The 27,718-nt window shown below is 41.6% G+C and overlaps 2 protein-coding genes across 2 annotated transcripts in view; both read left to right on the top strand.

Annotated features, from left to right (window-relative positions):
* Positions 1-6,933: 6,933 nt before the first annotated feature.
* LOC135706542 (tubulin glycylase 3A-like) lies at positions 6,934-26,078 on the top strand. Its single transcript, XM_065228177.1, has 4 exons — positions 6,934-8,315; positions 18,874-19,386; positions 25,165-25,528; positions 25,589-26,078. The coding sequence occupies exons 1-4, from the start codon at positions 6,959-6,961 to the stop codon at positions 26,076-26,078; spliced, it is 2,724 nt and encodes a 907-aa protein (XP_065084249.1). The 5' UTR covers positions 6,934-6,958.
* Positions 26,079-26,180: 102 nt separating this feature from the next.
* The window catches only part of LOC135706546 (tubulin glycylase 3B-like), a 28,797-nt gene continuing 27,259 nt past the window's right edge, over positions 26,181-27,718 (top strand). Inside the window, exon 1 of the mRNA XM_065228186.1 lies at positions 26,181-27,603. Within this exon, the coding sequence (XP_065084258.1) occupies positions 26,331-27,603 (1,273 nt within the window). The 5' untranslated portion in view covers positions 26,181-26,330. The remainder of the gene's footprint in view (positions 27,604-27,718) is intronic.

A 27,718-nucleotide genomic window follows, 5' to 3' on the forward strand; every position in this document is an offset into this window, starting at 1 on the left:
CATACCATCTTTTGGTTTTATTATCCCGAAAAACATTATTTTAGCTGAAATGAGTCTTTGCAACCTTGATTCTATGTTTAAAGTCATGTGAAATCAATGTTTGAAATAAAAATAATGTTATTTTTATTTTAAAAATATTCATGTTGAAAATAAACGTATTTATTTTTGTTTGGTTTGACAGCTATGCGAACCATCATAAATATGTTTATTTTAAACATGCTTCTCATGTTTAAAATAAACATACATATTTTGGAATTATTTTAGTAGTTCAGTGGGTAAAGCAAAATAAAACGGTTTGCAAAGAAATGAAAAAAAAAAGATCTTCGGGCAGGGCATCTAAATTCCTGCTCTTTTTTGGGTGCGATTAAGGGTGTGGGTATTGGGTTCCTGGTCCGGGATGCGAGGACCCGTCGGGGTGGGTGTCCGGAGGTTCCAGTTCAGTGGAACCGGTACAAATTTGTGTTATAAGCGTCGTTTTCGAGGGGGGTGACACATCTAAATCTCAAGTCTAGATGCTCAACAAATCTCACACTAGCGAATCAATCTTCGAAAAATCATCTTTCATTTCTTGCATCTACTTGCATCGCGCATCATCTTTTTGCAGGAAATCTTCAGAATCGTCATCAATCTTCTTTCTATCTTCTCAGCGTGCGCGCAGCTAGTCACAGCAAAACACAATATTTTCTGCATCGTAGATAGAGTCGTCCCCCTCGGTCGTTTTGCCGTTTCTGCCACTGGTCCTCATACCGGTTTCTTTCCATGTTCGGTATCGGAGGAGGATCCGGAATGGATTCGGAATGGATGGCCGTTTTCTGTTGAGGTTGAGCAAAGCAGGGCAACCTTTTCCGAATGTAACAAGAAGGAAATAAAAAGGCATGACACGCTAAAAACCGTTTACCCAAATCCTATATTGTTGAAATAAACACGCTTTTGAATTTAATTCAAACATAAATATTTTAGTTTTAAACAAGCTTTCAATTTACTTTGAATAATTCATATGTTTAGAGTACAAACATTTATATTTTTGTTTTAAATGAACAAAATTCGTATCCGTGTAAATCGAAGAAAAAGCTTTTATTGAATATTTCTGGTGTAAAAACATCATCAAGGATGTGCATGGAGGGACTAATCAAAATGAATAACTCTGGTGGAAAAATCGAATCACGCCAAATATTTGGAGGTGCACATTAAGCTGAAAATTTCTGGTGGAAATTTCGCAACACTGTGGTGAATGTAGAAGCAAGGTTTATTCAGTTTTCTGGTGCATAATTTGCATCGTTCTGATGAATGCAAACTTCATTGTTAAATTTATTGTGGAAAATTTTCACCATTCTGGTGCATGAAAAGCCTGTAAATTGCACCACAAAGGCGCATGGAGAAACAAACTTCACTGACAATTTTTGGTGCACCGTTCTGGTGAATGGAGGAACATGCTTTATTGAAAATTTCTGGTGCAAAATTTGCATCGCTCTGATTAATGAAATGAACAGAAAATTTCTGGTGGAAAACTTGCACTGGTATGGTAAATGAAGGCACAAGCTTCATTTAAAATTAAGCTATATTGAAAATTTTGGGTAGAAAATCTGCACCGTTCTGGTAAACGGATGGACAAGCTTTTCGGAAAAATTTTGGTCTTAAATTTGCATCCTGCATTCATTTGTTTGCAATAGAGAAACAAATTTTAAGAATAATTTCTGGTGTAAAATTTGCACCATTCTGATGATTGGAGGGAAGCTGCTTTACTGAAAATGTATGATGAAAAATCTGAAAATAGGGACAAGCTTTATTTGGTGGAAAACATGCAACATTCTGATGATAGGAGAAACCAGGTACATATATTGAAAATATCTGGTGGAAAATGAAAAAAGGAAATCTGCACCAATCAGAAGATTGGAGAATCAATTTTTATTGATTTTATTTATTTGAACTGACGGTAAAAATTTACATCGTTTTGGACAATTGAAAATTCAAGGGAGCAGGGTTACTTCCAATCACTTGCTATAAAAAAATGTTTTTCGGTATTATGAAATCATGATATAGTATAATGCAAATTAGTACTAATAAGCTACAAGAAGAGGTCATGAAGTATATGTTTGACACATAAAATCTGTCAATATTGCTTTCAGTGCGTCACAATGAGCGATTTTACGACTCGTGAGCGTTCACTCAGAGTTAGCGCTCACGAGTCGTAAAATCGCTCATTGTGACGCACTGAAAGCAATATTGACAGATTTTATGTGTCAAACATATACTTCATGACCTCTTCTTGTAACTTATTAGTACTAATTAGCATTATACTATATCATGATTTCATAATACCGAAAAACATTTTTTTATAGCAAGTGAGTGGAAGTAACCCTGATTTCAAGGGAGTACAGATAATTTTTCTTCTCTGTACAGATAAAGCTCATTCTGGGAAGAATTTTTGGATAATACTGAGGAAAGTCTTCTGAAACTCTAAGGGAATTTTAGTTCCAAGAGGTTCTGAGTAACGGGTGACAACTAAAATTTGGAATTTTTTCGAGGCCTCTATGCTCAACAACAAACGAGCTCAGAGAGAAATAAGAGTGTGTATGTGTTAGCTCTCTCTCTCCTCTTTCTGCTAGTATTTTCTGTTTTGTTTATGCTTGCTCAGTTTTGTTCGTTTTGCCGTCGAAACAAGAAGTATTTCGCGAGCGCGTTGTACAGTTCTACGAACTGCACAGAAATCTCGGCAAAAAGTATACGGTACAACATTTTAAAAGCGAAAATGTTGTGGCTTCAACTGTTTACCATATCCTAAGATCCCCAACAACTGCTCGCAAGCAAGGTAGTGGAAGACCAGCGAAAATTATGGACGCAAAAGGACTTCGTTCTCTTTCTCGTGCCTCGTGGTTCAAGCCCTCTGGTTTGGCAATCAATCAATATGTGTACCAGAACGAATGTTTGAAGAAAATTTTGATCCCGTTTCTACAAAAACATCATGCTGATGGACAATACGTGTTTTGGCCGGATAAAGCGTCATCGCATTATGCCAAAAAAAACACAATCGTTCCTGAATACCCATTCGATCCCATTTGTACCCAAAAACCACAACCCGACAAATCTGCCTCAGTGTCGCCCAATCGAAGATTTCTTCGGGGTTTTGAGCTCCTTGGTGTACAAAAATAACTGGAGAGCCACGAATTGCAAATAGTTGATTGGTAGAATCAAGAGATGCATTCGCAAAGTTGACATGAAGGCCGTACAACCCTAATAAAAATTGTATGGTTAATTTGCTTAACGACGTGTTCTGGGTATCATCCAAACCATTTGTGGAATAGTTCAATGATTTGGGTTATCGTTCGTTTATGGTTATTTTTTATTAGGGAACGCTCCTGTTCCGACATCAAGCTTCGCCGAACATCCGATTACGGACCGTTTTCAAATGTTCACTAATTTTTTTTCAACAATGGACAATGTATCTTTAATTTCAATAAATCAGATCTTCTTCAAGTATGTTTGTCTTTTTTTGACAGCTTGAGAAAGAAATTCCAAAATTTTAGTTGCCACCCGTTAAAAGTTAAAAAGAGTTCAAAAAATAATTCCAGAGGACTTCTGGGAAGAATTTCGAAAGAGCTCATAGAGTTCTAAAAATTTCGAAAAGAACCTCAAGTAATTCTAAGGATGGACTTTTTTGCAATTGTACAAAGTTTAAAGACAGCTTTCGGATGGATGGAATTGAAAAATGGTTATTAGTTTGCCATTGAACCTTGGTCTATTGTTATCTTACTAAGAATTTTTCCAAGTATCTTCTCTGACAATTTCAAGTCATTTGTTTCCGTGGTTAAAACGTTACAGCTGTTTATGTGCGGTGCAATAAATTTGGGATTGTCCTTTATATCATCTTAAAAACATGTTAAATGTTCGGTATCATTTCCTGTCAACCCTACTGGCGGTACTTTGGGACAGGGTTGACATGCTCAATCCTTCGCACAAGTCGTAATTCCGTTAACTATCCTGTACTCGCTTGTCAACATAGTTTTGTGCGCTTTTGTTCCAATTGTTACATATTTTTTAAACCTTTTTAATGATCTATTAGCCTTGGCATTTAGGTCAAAATTTGAAGAACTACAATTTTCGCTGAAAATGACTAAGTTCATCGTTCTCGCAACGGTAATAGTAAAGTGTAACTACAACAGCATATAAGGGCTCAGAAAACCTTAAAATAGTCAAAAAAATAACTGAATAAAAGATGATACCAGTACCTCGAAGAATATATTTTCTTTGGTTTATATATTTAACCTGTAAAGAAGAGCATGACGCAAAACATTATTACAATGATTCCTACAGGGTTCAGAAATTGGAAGAAAGCGGCCGAGTTGCGGAGCAAACACAATCGCAGTGATATCCATGTTGGAAGCGTGGAAGAATTTCAAAACCAGGAAGGGTATCGACGAAGAACTGGACCACCAAAAAAACAGGTGCCAAAAATTGCCAGTACACAAGTAACCGTATTCAAAATGACATGACTACGGCGTTGCACAATGTAATGTTGCGGAACATTGCGAAAACCTTGCGAGGAAAACCAGTGACAATCATTCCAGATAAGACGAGCGATTGTGGCCACCACGAGCAGTTGGTGATTGTCATCAGGTATATTGATAATGATGAGATTAAATTGCCAATTCCATAGGCTGTCTGAAAGCAGTTTGCATTGAAGAAGATGAACCACCACCGGAGCAAAAAATAAATAAAATTAGCTAAATTGAACAGTAGGGAAACAGTGATCGGTGCACAGCACCATCCACCACGCACTTTGGAATACTCCCCATCCCCAGATTAAATGCACCATAGAAAAAAATGCTCCTCCTAAACAAGATTCCTGTGCACGCTAGTGCTTGAAAAATATATCCAGAGGATTTATGGAGATCTTTTAACATCTGACGGCCTTTGGTATAATTTTTGATCATTTTGATAGCTTGTGAGAATATCTGAGAGCCGTAATTCAAGTTGTTGACCAGTTGGAGATCTTCAGAAAAATACCTCAATAATCTGCAGTTTTGCAAAAATAGCTGGAAGACTTTATGGAGATCCTTGATTAAATCGAGATTTTGGAATTATGTTTCTATATTGTGAGAATATATGGGAGACATAATTAGACTTGTTGGATGGTTGGAGATCTTCAGCAAAATATTTGATTCTTAAGTCTTGGAAAAATATCCAGAGGGCTTAACGAAAATCTTTGATTACCTGACGGCCTTTGAAATATGCTTTGATCATTTTGCTACCTTGTGAGAATATCTGAGATACGTGATTCGAATTAACCACTTCATTCGAGCAGTTAAAATTAACTCGAACTTTGAAGTAATACATTTGTGCGTTTCACAAAAAAATAGAAATTAGTTGGTCCCGTTTTGTGAAATCTCTGGTAGAAAGTCACGCCAAAACTGCTTGACAAAGTGGTCAATCGTTGGACAGGTTGAGATCTTCAAGATTTTACTTGATGAAGATTCTTTAGATTCATAAACTTCCTAAACTTCTATGAAGATCCCTCAACTTCAGTTCGAATTTGCGGATTTCTATGAAGTTCCGTAAACTTTTCAGAAATTTTGTGAACTTTTCAGAAGTTGAGTTTTATGATTTCATTGAACTTTGTAGAAGGTCCCTAGACTCAGGTCATTGTGCTATGAAGAGGTTTCCTGATTTTCATTGAATTGTTTCCTGAATTTCGAACAAATTCTCTAAACTTTGTATACAATTCCACTGTGTTTGCAAATTTGGTAGTAGTTCTCTGAACTTTTGAAGGTCCCTGAGATTTTCATCCAATCACCATCGGTATGTTTGTATGTTTTTGGATTGGATTTCTGAGCCCCAATTCCCAAACAAATGTCAGTTAATTTTCTCAATAAAAACAACTAATGAGACAGGATGGTTAAAAAAAAGGCTGTTTACATGAGAGACGAGATTTACAGCATTTTCCCTAAAAATACTTGAAGGTTAGAAGGGAAGGGCCTAGCTATTCGAACCAGTAAAAACGCACTTCAAAAGAAAGTTCTATCATTCATCGACTTTCCAAAGTCGTTCTACAACAAATTTCAACTCTAAATCATCGTTTAATCTTAATTACAAAAGTTGCTCGCTACCAGAAGCCGATCCAACGCATAATTATCAATTAGTTGGATACAATCACGCTATCTCCCGATGAACCAGTGCATGATTCCTACTCGGGAAATCCTTGAAAGCTTTTAGTTATGAAAGCTACCGCCTCAGATGTGCTCGCACGGTGCTACTAATGCCAACAGTTTATGCTCCCCTCCCCGCACCCGGGCAGCCAAAAAACTTTCCCAACATGCGCCCCGTTTCCGGGAAGCTATCCGCTGATGCTTGATTTCTTTTTATGTTTTATGCTGTGCTTCTAAACAGTATTGGAAAAAGCTCGTCCCGCGCCACCACGACGAGGATCGCGCGGCGCGAGCAAGGAATAGTGCAGTGTATAAAACCGGTGCCACGAGCTCGGGAGCGGCCAGTATTAGATCAACCGTGGAACCGTTCGGAGGTACTAGGAAAAAAGATCCGAGGAACAGAGTGAAGGACCACCAGTGTGGAGTGGAGTGAGTGAGAGGGAGGACCCGGAAGTGTGCTGAGCAGAGGAACCGTTGGGTGGGTGGGAACTGGAATCGTGAGTGTGAGTGAGTGATAGTGCTGGTGATTTCCTCCTTTCGGCGGGAAAGGGTTTGATCTAACAGAGCGTGGGTTGTGGGTGGTGTTGGGTTGCTGTAGGTGCTTAGTGGCTTCCGAGTGCTTAGTACTGGTAGTGTAACGCGTCGTGGCGCGCGGAGAAAGAAGCTGTCTGGTGTGGGTTCGGTGTTGAGTCTTTTTTTTTCGTTTCGTTTCGTTTTGGGTTGTTTTATTCAGGGAAGAGATTTGGGCGCAATGGGCATAAATATTTCGGTGCTTTTCGAAAAATGAGGTTTCCTGTGTCACAGTTTCGTTGACGATGGAGGACGAAATCAATAGCTGTAGTAGCAGCAGTACCAACAGTACCAATGGTGATAGTGATAAATGCTCCGATGCTAGTTCTAGTTCCAGTGAAAAGGATATAGAAAGTGAAAATGACAAGGATAACGAAGGCAGTCGACCGGACAGCAATGTAACGGCGAATGGGACGAAAAGAAAATCTGGGACTACCAGCTGTGGTGGCAGTGGAAATGAGGACGATAAGGAGGTCAAAACGGTGGCAATTAAGACTATCGATGGGAACGTGGGCCCTCTGACAGCGACGGTTAAATTCATAAATCCGTTTAAAAATAACTGGATCAACGCTGATCGGTTGAACGAGCTCAGGAAGAAGGTGCAGGATGCCTCCAAACATCATCGGGTGTTTCTTGTGCGGGGGTCGTTCCATACCGTGCGGCGAGCTTTGGTCGAAAGGGGTTGGGTGGAAAAGCTCGACGGGTTTAGGGCAAAACCTCAGGCCAACACCTCTTCCTCAGGGTTCATTTTGGAGGATCTAGTTCAACAGCTCCCGGAACGAAAGCCAGGTGAATCACGTAAGAACCACATCGTTAAATGTGAACGAAGCATTATGTCCCGCTTCCTGGAGCATACACCCATCGACCTTCTGTGGACAGCTCGCAGGGAGAAGGCCGATTGGCTAGATATGACGAAAAATTCTTCATTGATCATCAACCGCTTCAGCAAGGCACCGTTCACCACCAAAGAAGGTCTCTGCTCGGCTTTGCACGATTTTCACTGGTTTTACGAAGAAGGTATGTCGGAAACCTACTTCCCACGATGCTACAACGTCTGGAACCCTGAAGAGCTGAACGAATTCATCGATAACTTCCGCCTGACGGCCTCGATGGGTCTTCTGAAGTGGTTGGTGGAGACGTATGACAAAGAAGGAATGGATGCCATCCTATCGGACGAGGGAAAAGTTCCGGGTTCGTGTATCAACTTCGCACTAACCCGCTGCAAAGAGTACCTGGATTATTGTCTCCACAACGACATCGACGTGGAGGAGGATGTGAAGATTTGGGACCACGACTGGGATGTATTTCTGACGCACCATTTCCTGTTGACCCACGAGGGTGGTACTATTCAGGTGATGAAAGAGCGAGAGGAAACGAATGTAATTGGGAATTATGTTGCGGAAGCCAAGTCGGTGCTGGAGCAGATAAAAAATCACTGGCCGCAGTACGCGCTGGATGGGTATCTGAATATATGGATCGTCAAACCGGGCAACAAGTGCCGTGGAAGAGGGATTCACTTGATGAACAATATTAAGCAGATTATCACGATGGTGAATCCACCGATTGTGAGCAAAACAAGATATGTCATCCAGAAGTATATAGGTAAGTGTGTTAACGATTCTCATGTAATTTTTAAAAAAATTGATCTGTGTCTCCATTACCAGGAAATGTAAAGAGTCTGTAGCAAGATTTGCTTTAAAAGTAATATGGAATGTTTTATCACCGCATGAACAGATTGTGTAATGTGGTGGTCGGAAGGCTTTTCATTTAATTTTGTACTGTATATGTTAGCTAACTAATGTTGTACTTTTTATGTAACCATTTTCCTCAATGTAGCCGATTCAGAGACATAATTTCGACAAATTAGGTTTTTCATAAAAATATCTCTTTTTCATAAAATGGTAGTTAGGAATAAAAATCCCCAAATAGAAATTGGTAACAGTGGAAATAATACGGCATCAAGCCTCATCAGGTAAAAAAGGTTGACGACAACCTAAAGAAACCATTAATTGGTCTTATCGCTAAGTTTTTTTTCCCTAAAATTGTTGTTTAACAAGCTACAGTTAAATAAAACAAGTGTTCTCCCTTACAGTTTTTTACCCGCTTACTACCAGTCCACAGCAAACAAAAAAAAATCAAATTTGAGAGAGAAAATTTTCAATCTTTCAACATGCCATGTATTTTGATGACACACGATTTGTGATTTCCCTGTCACAGACTTCAAAATAGAGTACATGGCACAAAAAAAAATCGTCGGTAGCCTTATTTATGCACTTAGATTAACAACTCAAGTCCGTCCTTTTTTATACACGGCACAAAAGATACTTCCCTAAAGAATGGGGCGGGGCATAAAAAGTATTTTTTGTACCGATTATGCAACAGAGAAGGGTCTTCGGTTGCTAACAACTTTTTCAGTGGTGGAGGAATTTCTAGGAATTTTGACTCCACTGTCCTCTGTATACGGACAGATTATGTGTAATTTCCGGTAGATGTTATGGCAAACAATAACAGTGACATCCCAGCAAGGCCAGGCACACTCAGCTAGTCTTCAATAAGTTCTCGGTACATCTTTTATCTACCGATTGAGATTTTTTTTTGTTTTTTACTAAATATTGCTATTTTTTAAAAGATTTCATTCGTGTTTTGTAGACGCACATGCATTATTTGGCATAAGAACACAGAGCGTTTCTGTGGTGGGAGAAAATGACTTCCATACACAGATCACAGATTACAATTTCGACAGTGAGCATACATAAGGACGTAACCCCGATGATCGATTTTCTCTTTTGTTAATAACTCGCTTGGATTAACATTTCTCGGTGCGTTTACTGTTGCTGTTGATAGCCAATACAACCTGTTACAGCACTACATTGCATTACGTCCTAAGTAACATTGATCGATTCTCTTCGTCGACTTTCTCTTTCGTTAATAATTTGAGCATATAACCGTTTCTTGTTGTGTTTGTCGTATTAGATGCTAGATAAAAGCTTCTTTTATCGATCTGTGTGCTGAAAATACCTGGGAATGGCCGAGGGGAAACATGGAGAAAGTTGACGAAAAGAATCTTGCCAATGTTAATTAGGACCTAATGCAATGTTCAGCTTTAATTGTTTCGCTTAGCTGTAGCAATGTAAAAAAGAAAATCGATGAAGAGAATTTGCAGGTAGGCCCTTTTGAATGCTCACTGTCGAATTTCAGTACCTAAAACTGAAAAAAGTTGGAAGGGTTGTATACTAGATACGACCGCAGGGTTGGCGTTGGATAACGTCTGTTATGTGTTGTACTTAATTGTGTATATTATATGTTAGGAATATTCCTTAATAACTCTTTTGCGAAAGTTTGGTGGCACTGAAAAGGGCCGTTTTGTTGGGCTGATGTAGTTGACAATGATGGAACGGGCGACCTTGTTGGACGCTTATATAGTAGAACAGAAAATATCAGAGGTGTCAGATACTCGCATACGTACGTTAAACTCTTTCTTGATAAATTTGTGGCCCTGAAAAGGGCCATTTTTCCAACGCGCTTGGCGTAGTTGCCCTTGCGGAGCAGACGGTGAATAAGACCGACTGAGAACTGCAGCAGCTGGGCATTCCATGACGGCGCCCCAGTATACCGGAGCACTGGCACCAACGCACTCGGCGTAGTTGCCCTTTTGCCCCAGGCTCTGCTGCCGCTGCTCTGGTACTGCTGCTCTGGTACTGCTGCTCTGCTGCTGGGTCGACGATCGGATAGAAAATGATGGAACGGGCGACCTTGTTGGACGCTTATATAGTAGAACAGAAAATATCAGAGGTGTCAGATATTCGCATCTGATGTCTCGGTTGGAGAAAGTATAAGAATATAAAAAAATCAATCGATTTTCACCATCTTTAGACAATGGTTTACTTTTAACCATTTTTAAATAGTTTACAGAATGAAAAAAATAGTTTTGAAACATTCAGCAAATTGCTAGAAATATTTCCAATCGATTGATGCCATTATCTCGTAAATCTATCGAGAGACGGTTGAGTTATTATCGTTCAAAATCTTTTAATTTTTCGTAACGCATCCAAAATGACTGTTTTCAATTTTGTACCCCCGTATGTTGCCGAAAGACGTTATCCAACGTCAAAAAAAACTCGACTGTACCTATTTGGAGAATTTTGCAATCGAATGGCTTGCACGCTATTTCAAAACTTCCAAAATTTTGGTAGAATCCACCCAGATCGGTCAAAACTGAACCTACCCAATAATGGGTAAACTGTGTTGAGAGTGCCAAGTTGACAAATGAACAACGTCGATCGGATTCATGTCAACACAGAAATTCAAAACAACCCAAAATTAAGTTCTTTTCACTCATCTCCCATGTTCCGTACGATAAGCCAAATTTGGATAAACCAGCTCAAAGTACACTCAGAAAAAAAATTAAACTAATTAGTATAAAAATCACACTAAAACGCTATTCGCCTGGTTGACCCCAGGCTTCGTTTAGTTGCCAACAAAACGAGCCTAGTATAAACTTGAAGTATAAGGGGTATAGTTTATCTTTTGAATATTCATGCGTAGTTTACCGGTGGATTATCTATACAATGTATTTGATCACTGTCCTTTTAATGTTGGTATTTTTATTGATTGAAAAGCAATAAATTCAAATAATGTATAATTTATTTTCTTAGAAAAGTGAAAACCTTGGTGAAGCAATCAAATCTTTTGCAATCGTGCTCCGGATCAGACTCTCTGGTCGACCGTTTTCTTGGTTCGGATATGGACCCGAGAAGCATTAGTTTGAACTGCTTGGCAAAGGATTTCTGGGCAGGCGTTTTGGTACGTACGATCTCCTGTTCCGCCGAGGCATCCGTTAGCATATCCGTGTCGGAACGGATGACCTCCTTGATGGACTGCAATTCTACCATCGATTTTCGACGCTGCTTTTTGTTCAACTTCACACGATAGTTGAAATCGAACACGGAGGATACTTCATTCTTCGGAGAAGTCAACGATTTGATCTTTTTCGAGCTGAGCTTCTCGAGCCTTACGACCGGTATGGCTCGAAGCAACTTTTCGACGGAAGCCCCTCGTGGCAGTCAAATCTTCTTGACCAGTTACCAGCTCCCACGAGGCATCCCTAGAACAAATGAAAAATATTCAGTATTCCAATACCGATTCACCCACCTCCGCCTCACTTACTTTTCCGGTATATAAATCATACGCTGCTGCATCTCCTGGCTAAAGTCGTCCTTGTTGCTGCACAAAGGGCACTTGAGAAAGTACCCCGCCGAATGGGGAAGCTGTGCCACGCAGCTCCGATGGAACCAGCCATTCGGACAACACGGGGCACGAATCGATTCCAGCTTCCTGTAGGTCCCATCTCATCGTTGCAAATCCCAACGGCCTCGGTCTCAGAGTATTTCACCTTATCCATCAGCGCTACGAGCTTATCGCACCACGACTGGAACGTATCCATGGATCGCTCGTATGCAACAGGCACCTTTTCCGCATCCCACAGAGCGTATGAAATGTACAGAAGCACTGCTCTACGCAGCAAGTAACGGTAGCATACCGCTCCTTGCAGATGTAGCACTTTTGTCCTCGGATACGAGCTTCCTCATTCCTGATGTCCTCCTCCATGAATCCGAAGATTCCCTCCTCGTCTTCCCCATGATGGACCAAATTCGACGTCAGCAGCTGAAATAAATTTCCCATTAGCTAATCATTCACAACCTAACAAATGTAAGCAAACCTACAATAGACAGCGGTAGAGCACCCGAATGCGCCACTTTTTGTGAAACACCATGAAACTCAATCAACGGATTCCACGTAATGGTCAGATTTTCCACCAGTTCCAGTCTAATCGACACAATTTCCATAATATGCACTAATGACCGCCAGCTTGGACCACGGTAAAAACAAAAAACAAAACGCGCCACCTACCCACCTACCGCTTGCAGTATCTAGGTGTGGTAAGAAATAATCACCCTAGACATGAATACTTTGGGAAGGCTTTTTGACTGCTATTCATACTTGGTATAAAGTTTAAGTTATGATAGTGTAAAAATTTAATCTATGGAGCGTATACAACCGGTGAATTTGAAAAATGTTTATTTTTTAATCTATTAACGAATTGTATTATTTTTGAGTGTAGTTTGCATTTAAGCACGGCAAAAAAAAAATACCCATCGCTAAGTTATTTTCAATTTTTTCTACCCAAAATTAAGTTCAATTAACTCAAATTTGGGTATATCGCATATTACTCAATTTTGGCTTCTCGTACGGAACTAGACGATTGAGTCGAATCTTTCGTTCTATTTTTGACAACAATAGCGAGAGGAAATGAAACGGGCAGAGGTCAAATAACTCAAATTTGAGTTTAAAAAACCCAAGCGGTGGGTAGTTTTGTTTTTCTGTGAATGTTGTTCATTTGTCAACTTGTCACTCCCAACAAAGTTTACCCATTTTTGGGTAGGTTCAGTATTGACCGATCTGGGTGGATTCTACCCAAATTTGGGTAGTTTTGAAATAGTGTGTGCTATGCCTCGCCCCATCAGCAAAAAATCAGGGATTTTGTAAATCGTTCTACACGGTAACCGCAAAATACTCAATAATGACTACATAGTAAGCATTTTCGAGGGAGACTGGGACTACCCATTAAATGAGTCACAAATGAATACTTACTACTTATTTTTGTAGTTGTAATTACTCATAAATGGGTAAAATTTTACTCATTTAATGGGTAGTCCCAGTTTCCCTCGAAAATGCTTACTATGTAGTCATTATTGGGTATTTTGCGGTTACCGTGTATAGCATAATTCTCCAAGTAGGATGGACTTTCATCGAGGGCCTGACACGCCGCCTTCTTTTCGTAGCCAGCATAAAAATGTGATCACATATGCTCGCTACACTTGTTATTAGTAGAGATAGGGGTGCCATCTCCTTTACTTTCATAGCTTATCTAAAAGCATATATAGTGCTTGGTACAGAAATCTGTAATCTGTGTATGGAATTCCTTTTTTCCCACCACAGAAACACCACATTTTCTTATGCAAAATAATGGATGTGATGGATGGATAAATCTTAAAAAGACAATTTTTTTTGACGTAGGACTACGTCTTTGATTTCTATATGGGGGTACACTTTGTGAAAACCGAAAATGGAACATGTAACCAATTAAGAAAGATTTTGAACGTTAATAACTCAGCTGCCCCTGGTCTAATTTCAATAATTTTATCACCAATCGATCAGAAATATGGCTACGTATCAATAACAATGCTTCCGAATGTTGATTTTTAACAAGAAACTATTGAAAAACTAGTAAATGTCCAGCATTGTCCAAAAGCGTCGAATTAACTAAAAAATCCACCAATTACCTACATGCATATGCTGCTTCCCCAGCACAGTCGTCAAAGAGTAGTAAGTAGACGAAACAAGTCAAGTGACATTCGCCTCCGATCCTCGGGCGCGTTCGAATAGGGAAGATGGAATTGCGTAATATGTTGCACACTCATCGCCATATTCAGAACCAAACGCAAATTCTTCGAGATAACCACCATCCGTCGTCTGGCTCGCCGTGGCGGCGTCTGGCGGTGTATCTCCGGTCTGATTTACGAGGTGTGCTGGTGTTCCTGATAAATGAGACCCGTGATGCTGTCACCTGTTTGTCCATATTCAGAACAACGACCACACAAAATGCTACTCTAATTCGACGAAGACGGCAGGAAACATTTGTGAAGCCGAGTTATTTACGAAAGAGAGTGTCGATGAAGAGAATCAATCAATGTAGATAGGACCTATTGAAAAGTGACGCGAGATTTGTTTTCCGTACTGAGCGCCAATGCTACCGACGCCAAGGAGGCAGCTCCCACACCTGGACCCTACCAATCGACCCATCAACTCAACCGGGGACTAACGGCTTTACTTCCCGAAGGAAGGCGTGATCAGAGATGTTATGCCTAAGAACATGCCGGTGGCGCCGAGTGAGATTGGACCCAGGCCTGCTGGGGTGAGAGGTAACCACGCTAACCACCGGCGCCGATATCTTTCAAGGTGATATCACGGCGAATGAGAACGACCCAAATTTGAGTTTAGTTATCTCAGAAATCAGAAATAAAGTGCAGGAACTCAGCGATGAGTAAATTTACCTCATGTTTTCCCAGGTTTTTCCAGGATTTTCCAGGGAAAAATTCCCGAATTTGAGAAAAATAACGATTGGATTCACTCAGTCTATTGGTACTTCTCCGAGACTGAATAAAATTTTCTTCAATTTCCTCATTTTCTGGCAGATTTTTTAGGTTTTTCACAGGAAACCATGAGACAAATTTACTCATCGCTGAGTTCCTGCACTTTTGGCGATTATGAGTGAACTAAACTCAAATTTGGGTCGTTCTTATTCGCCATGATGCAAAAGGAAAAGAGCCAGTGTCGCTACTTGATAGCAAACTACTCATAATGGGAGGAGTCTTTGTAGCTTTTATACCACTTGGTTGCACATCATTCTACTTTAACCTGAAAAGATATAAAAGAGCGTTGCTGTATGGCATTAGCTCATTTTTGGTTCGGACGGCGTGGTGAACAGCAATAGCAGCAGTAGAAAGGTGGTGGCTAGTCCACTCCTTTACGCCTAACAAGCAACAATTGACTGGTCGTGACAAAGGCGGAAAAGGTCTGGTAAAGGAGGCGCCAAGCGTCATCGCAAAGTTCTTCGAGATAACCGCCATCGATCGTCTGGCTCGTCGTGGTGGTGTCAAACGTATCTCCGGTCTGATCTACGAGGTGTGCTGAAGGTGTTCCTGGAAAATGAGGTCCGTGATGCTGTTACCTACACTAAACACGCCAAGCGCAAGTGGCCATGGTTGTCCTCTTCAATAAAACGGCCCTTTTCAGGGCCATCAAGCTTCCATCAGTAAAGAGTTGGAATAGAATTTATCTGTGCTTGTTTCTCCAGATTCAGAACCACAAGTCCCCAAGTCCCAGAGTTGTAATCTTGTAACCAAAGTTGTAAGCAGGGATGCAAGTGATTTTGATTGATTCTCTTAATCAACTTTCTCTTTGAAAAAGATTACTACAAATTTGGTACGCCTACAATTCAAAAACGGAAAGAGTTGAGATAAAAGATAATTGATCAATTAAAAGAACTAAATGCTCTTCACATTTATTTCGTCCACTAGCGGTCCTACGTCAAGCTTCCGTTCGTGCCCCTAGGCCCAGACCCTTCTACTTTTTAGAAGGCAATAGGCAAAAGATGTACCGAGAATTATATGGAGGGATTTCAAGTTAAAATGTTCTGATCGCGAGATATTCACGATCAATACCGAAATTTCACATAAATGTCCAACCCGTTTTGTGTGTGAGCTGCTGATTTTCACTGTTGCCCAATGCTTAGGGAATTTTCATAAATAGCGTAGTAGTTGAGGGGGGAGAGGGGTTTCAGAAGTTGTGACCGGTCATATATTTGGTATAGAAAAACACGCTACGAGGAGGAAGGAGGGTTAATTGATCGACAAAATTCGACGTCATTTATGGATGGTCCCTAATTTTACTTCCAAGACTGTGTCCCAATGGGTGAGTTAAATTTAACTCGTGGTTAAAAGTGACAGATGAGTTATCGAATAAAACTGAGTTCAGCCAGGGCAATTCAATTGATTAAGTCAGTTGAATTCAACTGACTTGAACGCGGATTTAACGTGTAAACCATGCCAACTCGCTTGAATTGAAAAAAGTTGAACCAGGCTCAACTTTTCAAGCCAATTGAATTCAACTGAATTGATCAAATGACTTGCCTAGTCTAAACCCAGCGTAAGTAGTTAAATTTTGGCAACAGTGGCTGAGTTCTGTTTGAAAACTGATCAATTTCCGGGATTTTCGAACATTGAAAATAACTTTCGAAATGTCACGTTTAACCACGAGCTAAATTTGACACAGCCCAAGAAGTATTTCTTGATTACTTTTTCGAAGGGACGCATCAGCTTTTGTAAACAACTCATTTGATCGTCGATTTGGCGTAACTGGTAGGTCACCCACCCATGCTAACACTACCATCAGATAGGGGAAATTTTCCCGAACCTGATATAGTGGTGTTAGTATGCGTGGGCGAGGTATCAGTTACGCCAAACCGACGATAAAATGCGTTGTTTACAAAAGGTGATATGTCCTTTCGAAAAAGTAATCGAGATTTGTAGAACGCGGGATCGTTATCATTCAGGCAAGGAGGTGGATACACTTTGGAGCGCTTGCGCCATGGAGGCGATGGCGCTGCCAGCAGCCAGTGATCTCGACGGGAACGACGCGCAAGGTTCGAGGTGCAAAACTTGAACGCTGCCCGCTTGACAGGAACCGCTGTCTTCCTACTGCTGCTGATAATGCTTCTGCTACTGCTACCTGCTCACCAGCCGTCCAAAGCGAAAATGAGTTGAATCACAAAAGCAGCGCTGTTTTATAACCTTCCAGGTTCAAGCAGCACGATGTGCAACCAAATGGTACTCTATTATGAAGACTGGGTTTGAGGAGAACGTTTATTTCATGAAAACAGTGATAAAATAAAAAAAAAGTTTATTGTAGCAGATTATGAGAGTTATTTCCCATCGATAGGTGTATTTGGATTTTAATTTCATTAATAAATGACAAAGTTATAAGCGTTCAAAACCTTACACCTTTTCGTGACGGTCGCAATTTTAGATTTTCAATTTACCCCCAGGATCTTCCCGTAAGACGTAGTCTACGTCAAAAAATGTTAGCCTACTACTCTTCTACATAAAGAGCACTTTTTCGAAACATTTGAAACAAAAAAGTTCAATTAAAAAAACTGATTTTTGTTTAGGGGCACCCTAGTTCAAAGCAAAAAAATTGTTAGCATGGTCAAAAGAAGGGCTAGAAAAAACATGTCTTCAGGAAAGTTGCTTGAATTTTTTGTTATTCTACAGTTTTGCAAAAAATCTTCTAACCAACTAAGTTTGCTTCCCGATTTAAGATAAAATGAGGACCTTCATTTCATTTCAATAGAAGTAAGGCCCATTTAATTATAAACAACTTCTACGAAAACACTTACCACCTAAAATTATTAGAAACGGAGTAAATAATGTATTGACGCTAAATTGTCGTTTCGGACCACAGTGCAGTGTGCATCGTTTACACATTGAGGATGACAGCTAGTCCCAAAATTTCTCTCAACAATTATTGTAATTACTGTTTTAAATTCCCTTGAAATTCTCTTCATAACTTCTTTATTATAAGCCATTAAAACAAATCTTAAATTCTCCCATATTCATATAAACACAATATAAAGTATTCAGTATTCCCAAGGTATTCTCCAAAAAATCCACATGAATTCTGTTCGAAATTTCTTGAACTGCTCCTAGAAATTCTTTGGAATTGTCCTCAACATTCCTATGAAATTCTCCATCAGAACTGACTCACAACAGATTTCAGAAATTTTGTATGTATGTAAGTTTGCAAAAGATATAGGGAAATGAGGCAACATACAGCCTGGTTGACCTGACAAGCATCTGCGGTTCATGGTTTTCGATTAGACACTTCTATGGATGAAACATGCGGAAAATTTCAACATCAGCTCACCTAATATATGCTTCAAAAGATTCCTCAAACATTGCATAGTAAATTACACACCCGGCAATAAAATGGTAAAACATTATCCATTTAACAAGCATAATTGTGTCTACGTCACGCAACGATACAATTCCATTTTACAAGTCAATAGGAAAGCTTTGTTGCGCTCGTTCCTGTGGGAAGGCAGGTGTAAATCAAGGGCCAAAGTCAAGCCCTCCGAGTGTATGTAACAGTTTGTCGTGCTCCCGGACTTGTCTCGGCAACTTGCAATATGTTCCCATTTTCAAGTTGATTTATTGTATTTGGTTGTCGGTACTTGTTTAGGGAGGGGGAACCGATTATGTAAAACTTTGCTTTTATATGTTGCCATGTGCATAAACAGCTTATTGTAACCGCGTATGTGCAATGGAAATAAGGTATTTGAAACTTGTGAGGCCTGACATCGACATTGTTGCGATTTTGAATGCAGCATATTTCTGTACTGGGAGATTTTCCATATCGGTTGGCTGCCAGCCGACTACCGGAATGGATACAAGGACTTGACTATATAACTAGCATGTATCTACATAGAACTATAGCTAATCAATCGTTTTCGATGTTTCTACTCTTTCCTCCTCCCCCACAGAACGCCCCTTAATCATTCACAACACCAAGTTCGACATCCGGCAGTGGTTCATGATTACCAGCGTGCAGCCGTTGATTATATGGTTCTACAAGGAAAGTTACCTCCGCTTCAGTTCGCAGCAGTACAATCTTATGAACTACCACGAATCGGTACACCTGACCAATCATGCCATCCAGAAGAAGTACCACAATGCAGTCCGGGACGAACGGCTTCCCCACGAGAACATGTGGGACTGTCACACCTTTCAGGCGTACCTGCGCCAGATAGACAAGTACGAAATGTGGTCCGAACGAATTTATCCGGGAATGCAGAAGGCAATCATTGGGTCGTTACTGGCCTGTCAGGATAATATGGATCGTAGACCTAATACGTTTGAACTGTACGGAGCGGATTTCATGATTACGGAGGATTTCTACCCATGGTTGATTGAGATCAATTCGAGTCCGGATTTGGCGCCTAGCACAAGTGTTACCGCGCGACTTTGTCCGCAGTGCGTGGAGGATACGATACGAGGTAAGCATGAGAGTCTTAAAATCCTGCACTTAGGGGTAAATGTTATTCCTTGCCCTACTATGGCCTATATCCCATGAAAACTCGCACGTTTTACAAAATACAACAGTATGCTATTTTAACCTTGAGGGCACTTCATGAAACCTGATATTCTTCAAAATATTTTTTAAGTATTGGTCTTTTGGACATGTTTATTACATTTCTAGACCTGTGCGCCGCCGCCGACGATTTTGAATTGCCGCCCCGCCGTGATGATTTTTGATACACCGTCAATGTAATATTTTTTATGCTTTTAAATTTTGAACGACATGTTTCTCGCACATAATACACAAAAAACGTCAAAGATTAAAAAAAAAATACTGTGGACCCCCGGTAATATGACCGCTTTTAACCTTAGCACTAATCTGCACGCCGTGCAAATTGAAAATAGCTCAAACGACATTTAGTAGATGGAATGGAGAAAAGCGAAATGGAACGATGCGAAACGGAACGGCAAATAAGGTAATATGAGGATCCGAGAACTTCAGGAAGGTTTTGATGAGAATTAGGAAAATGCGGAAGCATTTTAAATGAAATTAGCGTTCTGTACATGGTACATTTGGTGCGGGGGTGAATCATTTTTGACCGTAGTTTCTTCTGGAGCCCGTAGTAGGCTCGACTTCCACTGATGATGCGCCTTCATATTTCACGACTCACATTGTTGTCAGCCGTCAGTAAGGATCCAAGGTAAACGAATTCCTCCACTACCTCGAAAGTATCCCCGTCTATCGTGACATTACTTCCTAGACGAATCTTGTCATGTTCGGTTCCGCCTACTAGCATGTACTTTGTTTTTGACGCACTCACCACCAGTCCGACCTTTGCTGCTTCGTGTTTCAGGCGGGTTTATAGTTCTGCCACCGTTCCAAATGTTCTTGCGATAATGTCCATGTCGTCCGCAAAGCACACAAATTGACCGGATTTCGTGAAAATCGTACCCCGACTGTTGAGCCCGGCTCGTCGCATTACACCTTCTAGAGCGATGTTGAAGAGTAGGCATGAGAGTCCGTCACCTTGTCGCAGTCCCCGGCGAGATTCGAATGAACTGGATAGTTCACTCGAAACCCTTAGGCAGTTTTGCACAACGTCCATCGTTGATTTGATCAGTCTGATCAGCTTTCCAGGAGCTTTTGGAGTTTTTGGTTCTGATTTTGGCGTTGGTCGCGAGTTGATTCGGCCTGTGAGGAGCTGGCGTCGCGAGTGATTGGTGATGGAAAGTGGATGCAGTCCTTTTTTTCTCTGCTGAGATCCCCCTAGTTGGAGCAGCTAGAGTGTATTTCGTGGTTGATGGGGTTTGCGCTGCTGTGTGAGAACGGAAAGGCGAGAGTGCTGTTTTTAACACCGGTTGAAGAAGTAGCGGCAGCATAACTATTGGAGCTCTTCGAAATCATCGTGATGTCATGGATTCCTTTGCAACATATCGGGTGAGATCTTTCTTTTATTTTTCTCGTAATCCCATTTTATTGTTAGTCATGTTCGTTATACATCACACTTTACACTTTGCATTTACATCCGTACATTATTAGTAATTAGAGATTTAAGTGTTACATCCACTTGATATTGTGAGCTGAAGAAACATAGAGCTGCATCTTATTATATGTAAAATAATTATTATTTTCATTGCAGAATATCAACTATAGATAAATTTATAGTCATTATTTCATATTTAATGTTCTGAAATATTTCATTTCTCTATTACATATATTTTCATTATATAAATAAATACTGGGTTGGGAGGGAGCATCAGGGTATTATTTGACCTGGGACTGGACGATGGAGTGGTATGACAACCGGAGTCTAGGAGGGAATAAACACTATCATTTTCTTTATCCTACCGATTCGATTGTGGTGGTGTGAATTCTACTCCAACAGTTTCAGTGAGATTGACGCGCCCTTTTTTACAAACCATCCTGTAGAAAGCTTAATAAGTATTGCGAATTGCGTTATCCGATTTGTTAGATCGTATCGTTGGAAGGAGATCCATAAATTCCCGTGGATTTCGCGTAAGTGTCTCTGCTTACGGGTCCGCACCTCCGTTTTTGGCCCTTCATACATCGATATTGTGAATTCAGATCGGTAGCTCAAATTGATCTTGCTATTAAGTGGAGCTGCATACAAGACAAGATCTTTGAAGGGATGGTGGCTACCTTACATACATTACATACATACATAGACGATGGAAGATGATCTATGATAGCACTTTGTAGGCGGCATTCAAAATGGTGATCGCTCTTAAGTTCTCACATTGCAAATGGTCGCCTTTCTTGTGAATGGGCAGATTACCCCCTCCTTCCACTCCTCCGGTAGCTGTTGTGTTTCCCAGATCCTGACTATCATCCGGTGCAGGCAGGTGACCAACTATTCTTGGCCCATCTTGATGAGTTCAGCTGCGATACCATCCTTACCAGCTGCTTTGTTGTTTTTGAGCTACTGAATGGCATCCTTAACTTCCCTCATCGTGGGAGTTGGGTCAGTTCCGTCCTCTGCTGCACTGACATAGTCGTTTCCTCCATTGTGCTGGTCTCCCGTGCCAACGTTATCCTCGCCATTCAGGTGCGCATCGGAGTGCTGCTTCCACCTTTCAATCACCTCACGTCCGTCCATCAAGAGGCTCCCGTCCTTATCCTTGCACCTTTCGGCTCGCGGCACGAAGCCGTTGCGGGATGCTTTGAGCTTCTGGTAGAACTTCCATGTTTCTTGGGAACGGCACAGCAGTTCCATTTTCTCGCACTCCGCTTCTTCCAGGCGGCGTTTTTTCTCCCGAAAGATGCGGGTCTGTTGTTTCCGCTTCTGTTTATACCGTTCCACGTTCTGTCGGGTTCCATACTGCAGCATTACCACCCGCGCTGCGTTCTTCTCCTCCAAAATCGCTCTGCACTCCTCGTCGAACTTCTCTCCACGTACCCGATGGTGCTCTCGGCTGCGTCGGTGATGGCTGCTTTTACTGTACTCCTGCAATTCTCTAGAGGGGGTACATCGAGCTCACCCTCCTCTGGCAACGCTGTCTCAAGATTCTGCACGTATGTTAAGGCGACATCAGTCGGTTGCTTCAGTCGCTCTAGGTTGTACCGTGGCGGGCGTCGGTACCGTACATTGTTGATGACGGAAAGTTTTGGGCGCAGTTTGACCATGACCAGGTAGTGGTCAGAGTCGATGTCCTGACGTCGATAATGTCGGAGAAGTGCCGTCCATCAATCAGAAAGTGGTCGATTTGCGATTCCGTCTGCTGTGGTGATCTCCAGGTGTAAGGCTGTGTTGGAAAAATGTGCTACGTATGGCCATGTTCTTGGAGGCGGCGAAATCGATGAGTCGCAGGCCATTCCCGTTCGTCAGCTGGTGGGCGCTAAACTTTCCAATCGTCTATCTGAATTCCTCCTCCTGCCTGGCCTACCTAAGCGTTTAGGTCTCCTATGATGATCTTGACGTCGTGGCTTGGGCAGCGATCGTACTCGCGGTCGAGCTGCGCGTAAAATGCGTCCTTGTCATCATAAGTGCTTCCGGAGTGAGGGCTGTGCACGTTGATTATGCTAAAGTTGAAGAATCGGCCCTTGATCTTCAACATGCGCATTCTTTCGTCGATCGGCTACCAACCGATCACCCCAGCTCGCGTGTGTTGTCGCAACTCTGGTAGATGGTATGATTAACTCTAAACGTTCGCACCATGGATCCTGTCCAACACACCTCCTGCAGCGCTACGATGCCGAATCCGCGGTCCTTCAGTAGATTGGCGAGTATTGGGGTGCTCCCGATGAAATTGAGAGATCGACAGTTCCACGTGCCGAGTTTCCAATTGCAAGTACTATTTCGTCGCTAGGGTCGTTGCCGTTGGTCTTGATTCGTATTCCTATGTTGCTGATCTTCCATTGCAATGCTTTTTTCCGGCTGGCTCGCAGGGCCTGACACCAACCCCCTAACTTTCCGGAGGACCATGGTGCACAGTTGTGCTTAGAGTCCTTCACTGGCACTCGGACGTAGATCAGCTGCCCCTAACATGGGGAACAGACGCTGTTGTGAGCCGCTCCTCCTGGAGAACATACGTTCAGGCTTGCCGAAGCAAACCATCCCCCCGTTCCCTGTCAGCCTATGACCAAAGTTCCCACCGGTGTTGGTTACCCGATCTTCCCTAAGGTTGCTCACAGTTCCCGGCCGGTACCACGGGGAGGTAGGGATAGGAGTTGCTAGGAAGAGGCTAGTGATCTTAATCGGATCTGTATTGCGCATTTCCTAGCATTTACCGACCTAGAAGAACCCTAATGAAACCTAAATTGTTACTTGGAAAATTACCCTGTCTACTGGTATCTGTTGAAGATTAATATTCTCACTTGAATTTAAGACGTCTATTGTCTAATCTTCTGTAATCCGGTGAAGAGTTTTGTGACCATTGCTTCTTCTTCTGGTTTTTATAAGCTTTCTACACAAGAATGATTAAATTTTATACATTTTTGGTATAAACGTTGATTATAAATCGTTTGGTTTAAAATGTAATCAGGCCTCAGATTTCCTTGGGTACGAAAGTGACCCCGTTTGCTTCATACCACTCCATGACAACATCTGAATAGTGACATGAAGCTAGATCCGGCCAGAAGATCGTGTTACTTCAACAGACGAAGCAGACGCTTCTGTAGACACCACTTGAGGTAGATCTCCCCGTTTACCGTCCCGGTAGTCACGAACGGCACAATCCGTTTGCCACATGAGCAGATCGCTTGCCAAATCATATATTTCTTGGAAAACTTTGAAAGTTTCTGCTTCCTTACTTCCTCCGGAACATCAAACTTGTGCTAGGTGGTGAAGAACAGTGGCCCCGGAAGCTGCCGGAATTCCACCTTGACGTAAGTATGATCATCCATTATGAGACAATGAGGCTTCGTCAGCACCTGGATGTACAGATTCCGGGCCCGTGACTTTCCCACCGTATTTTGCCGTTCGTCACGATTTGGAGCCTTCTGTACTTTTTACGTATGCAGTCCCTCTCGGTTCTTGACTCTCTGAACGAAAGACTTGAACAGATTCAACTTTTTGGCCACATTCCTGATCGAAGCATTGGGATTCCACTTAAACGCTTTCACGACACGCTTGTGATCCTGATCACTAATAGAACATCTATTCTGAAAGCATTTCTCCTTCCGTTCGATGCACAGAGTTTCGTAGTAACGTTTAATCACACGTTTTTCGAAAAACTGGCAACGATAAAAATACAGTGTAAACAATACACTCTAAACTACTTCTACCCAAATTTTCAATAGAAAATACCCAATGGGTAATTTTCTACAGCTTTTTCTCTGTGATGAAATTTGGTGTGGGACACCCCATAGCAAAAATCGCTAAAATCTATTCCCATTCTGTGCATATGAAAAAGTGTTAAAGTTGACCCACATTTTGTATAAAAACACAATTTCATAATTACCTCAAGTTGGACGTTACACGCTAACTTGAAAGTACTTATTAATGAGTAAAAAAAGACCCATTTTGAAGAAAAGTGGCTTAACTCATTAATGATTAAACAATTTTACCCATTAATGAGTATCTGTTACCCATTAATGATTAACAATTACTCATTAATGGGTAACAGATACTCATTATTGGGTAAAAAATTTACTCATTTAATGAGTTAAGCCACTTTTCTTCAAAATGGGTCTTTTTCAACCATTAATGGGTACTTTCAAGTTAGCGTGTAGTGCATCTACCACAACATTGCAATGACATCAATTTAACTTAATTTTTACTTTTCTGTTATTGCAGTTGTCATCGACCGCCGCCACGACCTGAACGCGAGCACCGGTTCATTTGAAATGATCTACAAGCAAGTGATTCCAAAAACACCAGCCTACATGGGACTAAACCTCCAGCTGCGAGGCCATCGGATCACTCCAAAAAGCACCGCTAAGAAAGACCGGCTGCGTATTCTCCCAGTGAAGCCGGTCCAAAATGTTCTGCAAGTATCGCGCCTTGCTGCCTCTGCAGCCCCCAAACCAACGACTGGTCCAGTGATTATGGATCTTCTCGAATGTCTTCAATTCGACACCAAAGTTCAAGAAGAGGAGGAAATCCGCGCCCGAACGGCCATCTATAGGAAATCCGGGTTTTCACCGAGACCCAACTTACGGTATGATTTTGCCAGGAAAAAATCGTACATCATTGCCAAAACGGGTGAATTCTTTCGAAGAAATGGAGGCCCAAAATACCTAACCGAGGGAGAGACCTACATAGACAACATCGAAGATTGGGAACGTGCTACGACTAGCTTCTTCCAGAGCAACTATGCCAGTACCCTGAGCTCTCTTACGGTTAACCGTAACAATCCATACGGTTCGGGAGACCTACAGACGTCACCCAGCGCCAGCCACAACAATCTGAGGTTCTCCACAAAAGCTGCCCCCACTGCCAATAATTATGATGACTTCGATAGTGCAACTGCCAACGTCGAAAACAATAACACTGCCATTAGTGAGAATCCTACCGGTTATAGTAGATATAATAAGCTGTCTGCAAACAGTAGCAGCAAAGTGGCGCTAGCATCGAACTTCAATAATTTCTACACCCTTGGGCTAAGCCTTCGGAAGCAGACCACGCCTAAAAGTCCAAAGGCATCTCGAGCGAGTGCCAACTTCGTACAATCAACCGAGGATTTAATTGAGTTAGGGAAAAATTGTTAATAGAAAAGAGGCCACGTGCTCGTCGCGCGCGGTTCAAAGTAGACACGAGTAAGAGAAATCGTAGTAATCGTTGCTATGTGTTCATGTTCGTTTAGTGTGTAGTGACAGTCCCTGTTCGACGCTTTTCCGTGTACCTCTAGAAGATAAATGTAACTGGTTTCTGTATATTTGCAGCGTTCTAGTGCTTCAAAATTAGTTGTTGTTTGATTCAAAATCGTTATATTGAATAAATTGAATAGTGAAATTGTGCAAATGCATTTAAAAACCAAATATGTTGAAGATATATGGGACCACGATCCCGGTGTTGATCTTGCCGATATAACGCTGCAGCTAGGGGAGATAGATATACCGAAAGACGAAAATGTTGAGCTGAAAGAGGATTTGATTTTGAAGCGGATAGATTTAACAGATGAACAAGCACCCGTGATCTCTGAGACTGTGAGTCCTGCCAAACCAGCAACACCGACCAAAGATATACCGAAGATGAACACTTTTCCACGGGCCAAGAAAAATGTGGACGACGAATTCATCTTGAACCATCGGAAACGTCGGTTCTTTCACAACTACAGTTTCAACTTTCAGAAGCATAAGCAACTGAAGGAGAAGATAGCGTCCGCTGTGGAAAGGAAGAACATCTTCTCGATAGTCGGTCCTTATCCTGCCCTCCGCAAAGCCCTGAAAAAGCGAAACTGGTTGGAGAAACAAACCTACAAATGTGCTCTGGCTCAAGATCTTTCTATGCACTCGTTACTGCACAAGGCACAGGAGGGAAATGAGTTCGAGGAAGCGTTGATCTCGAGGATACTCAGACCTCACAACGCGGACTTCATTTGGCAAAATCGGCACATGAAAGAATCGAAAAAAGACCGATTCTACACACCATACCGGAGTAGAATATATTACGATCGAACTTCCGACTTCACGATGAAGGAAGGTCTCGTGAAGGTCATTGAAGCAATGCAGTGGCATCAAGATGACGGTACAGCGGAGCTGGATTGTCCTCGCACTCACTTGCTGGATTCGGAAGATGCCATTACTATGTTTCTTGAAGACTTCCAACTGACTGCATGCACCAGTTTCCTGTACTATCTGTCCAAGTACCTTGATGCATTGTTCGTAGAAGAGGGAACAGTTCCGGTCGATATAATCCACACGGCGATGAAGTTCTGCAGATATCACCTAGCATGTGCCCGTCACGAAGACGTTGACTATCAAGAGTATTGTGCACCGCTGTTGACTCCGGAGGATAGGACAACTATCGTTCAAATTTTAATCGAGGAAGCCAGGTTTAAGATGCTTCCAGGCTATGAGATACTATCGTTGGTAGCACAGGTTAAGAAGCTGGTGTTGGAGGCAACCAGGCACTTTCCGGATATGAAAATCGATGGAATACGAAACATGTGGATCTTGAAACCGGGCAACAGGTGCCGAGGTTTGGGAATCATCATTTTCAACGACGATCGAAAGCTGCTGGACTACGTAGATAGCAATCCGGACGTCAAATACGTCGTGCAAAAGTACATTGGTGAGTAAATGTATATATATTTTTCAATCGAATAAACAGTTACGATATTATGCTATGATTAGAAAAACTTCAGAAATTGCCATTTCCTTTATAACAGCTAGGTAGGTACCACCGG

Source organism: Ochlerotatus camptorhynchus, unplaced genomic scaffold (genome assembly GCF_037179485.1).
Source record: "Ochlerotatus camptorhynchus isolate MF236.1 unplaced genomic scaffold, CSIRO-AGI_Acam_v1.1 ptg000284l, whole genome shotgun sequence".
NCBI lineage: Eukaryota > Metazoa > Arthropoda > Insecta > Diptera > Culicidae > Ochlerotatus > Ochlerotatus camptorhynchus.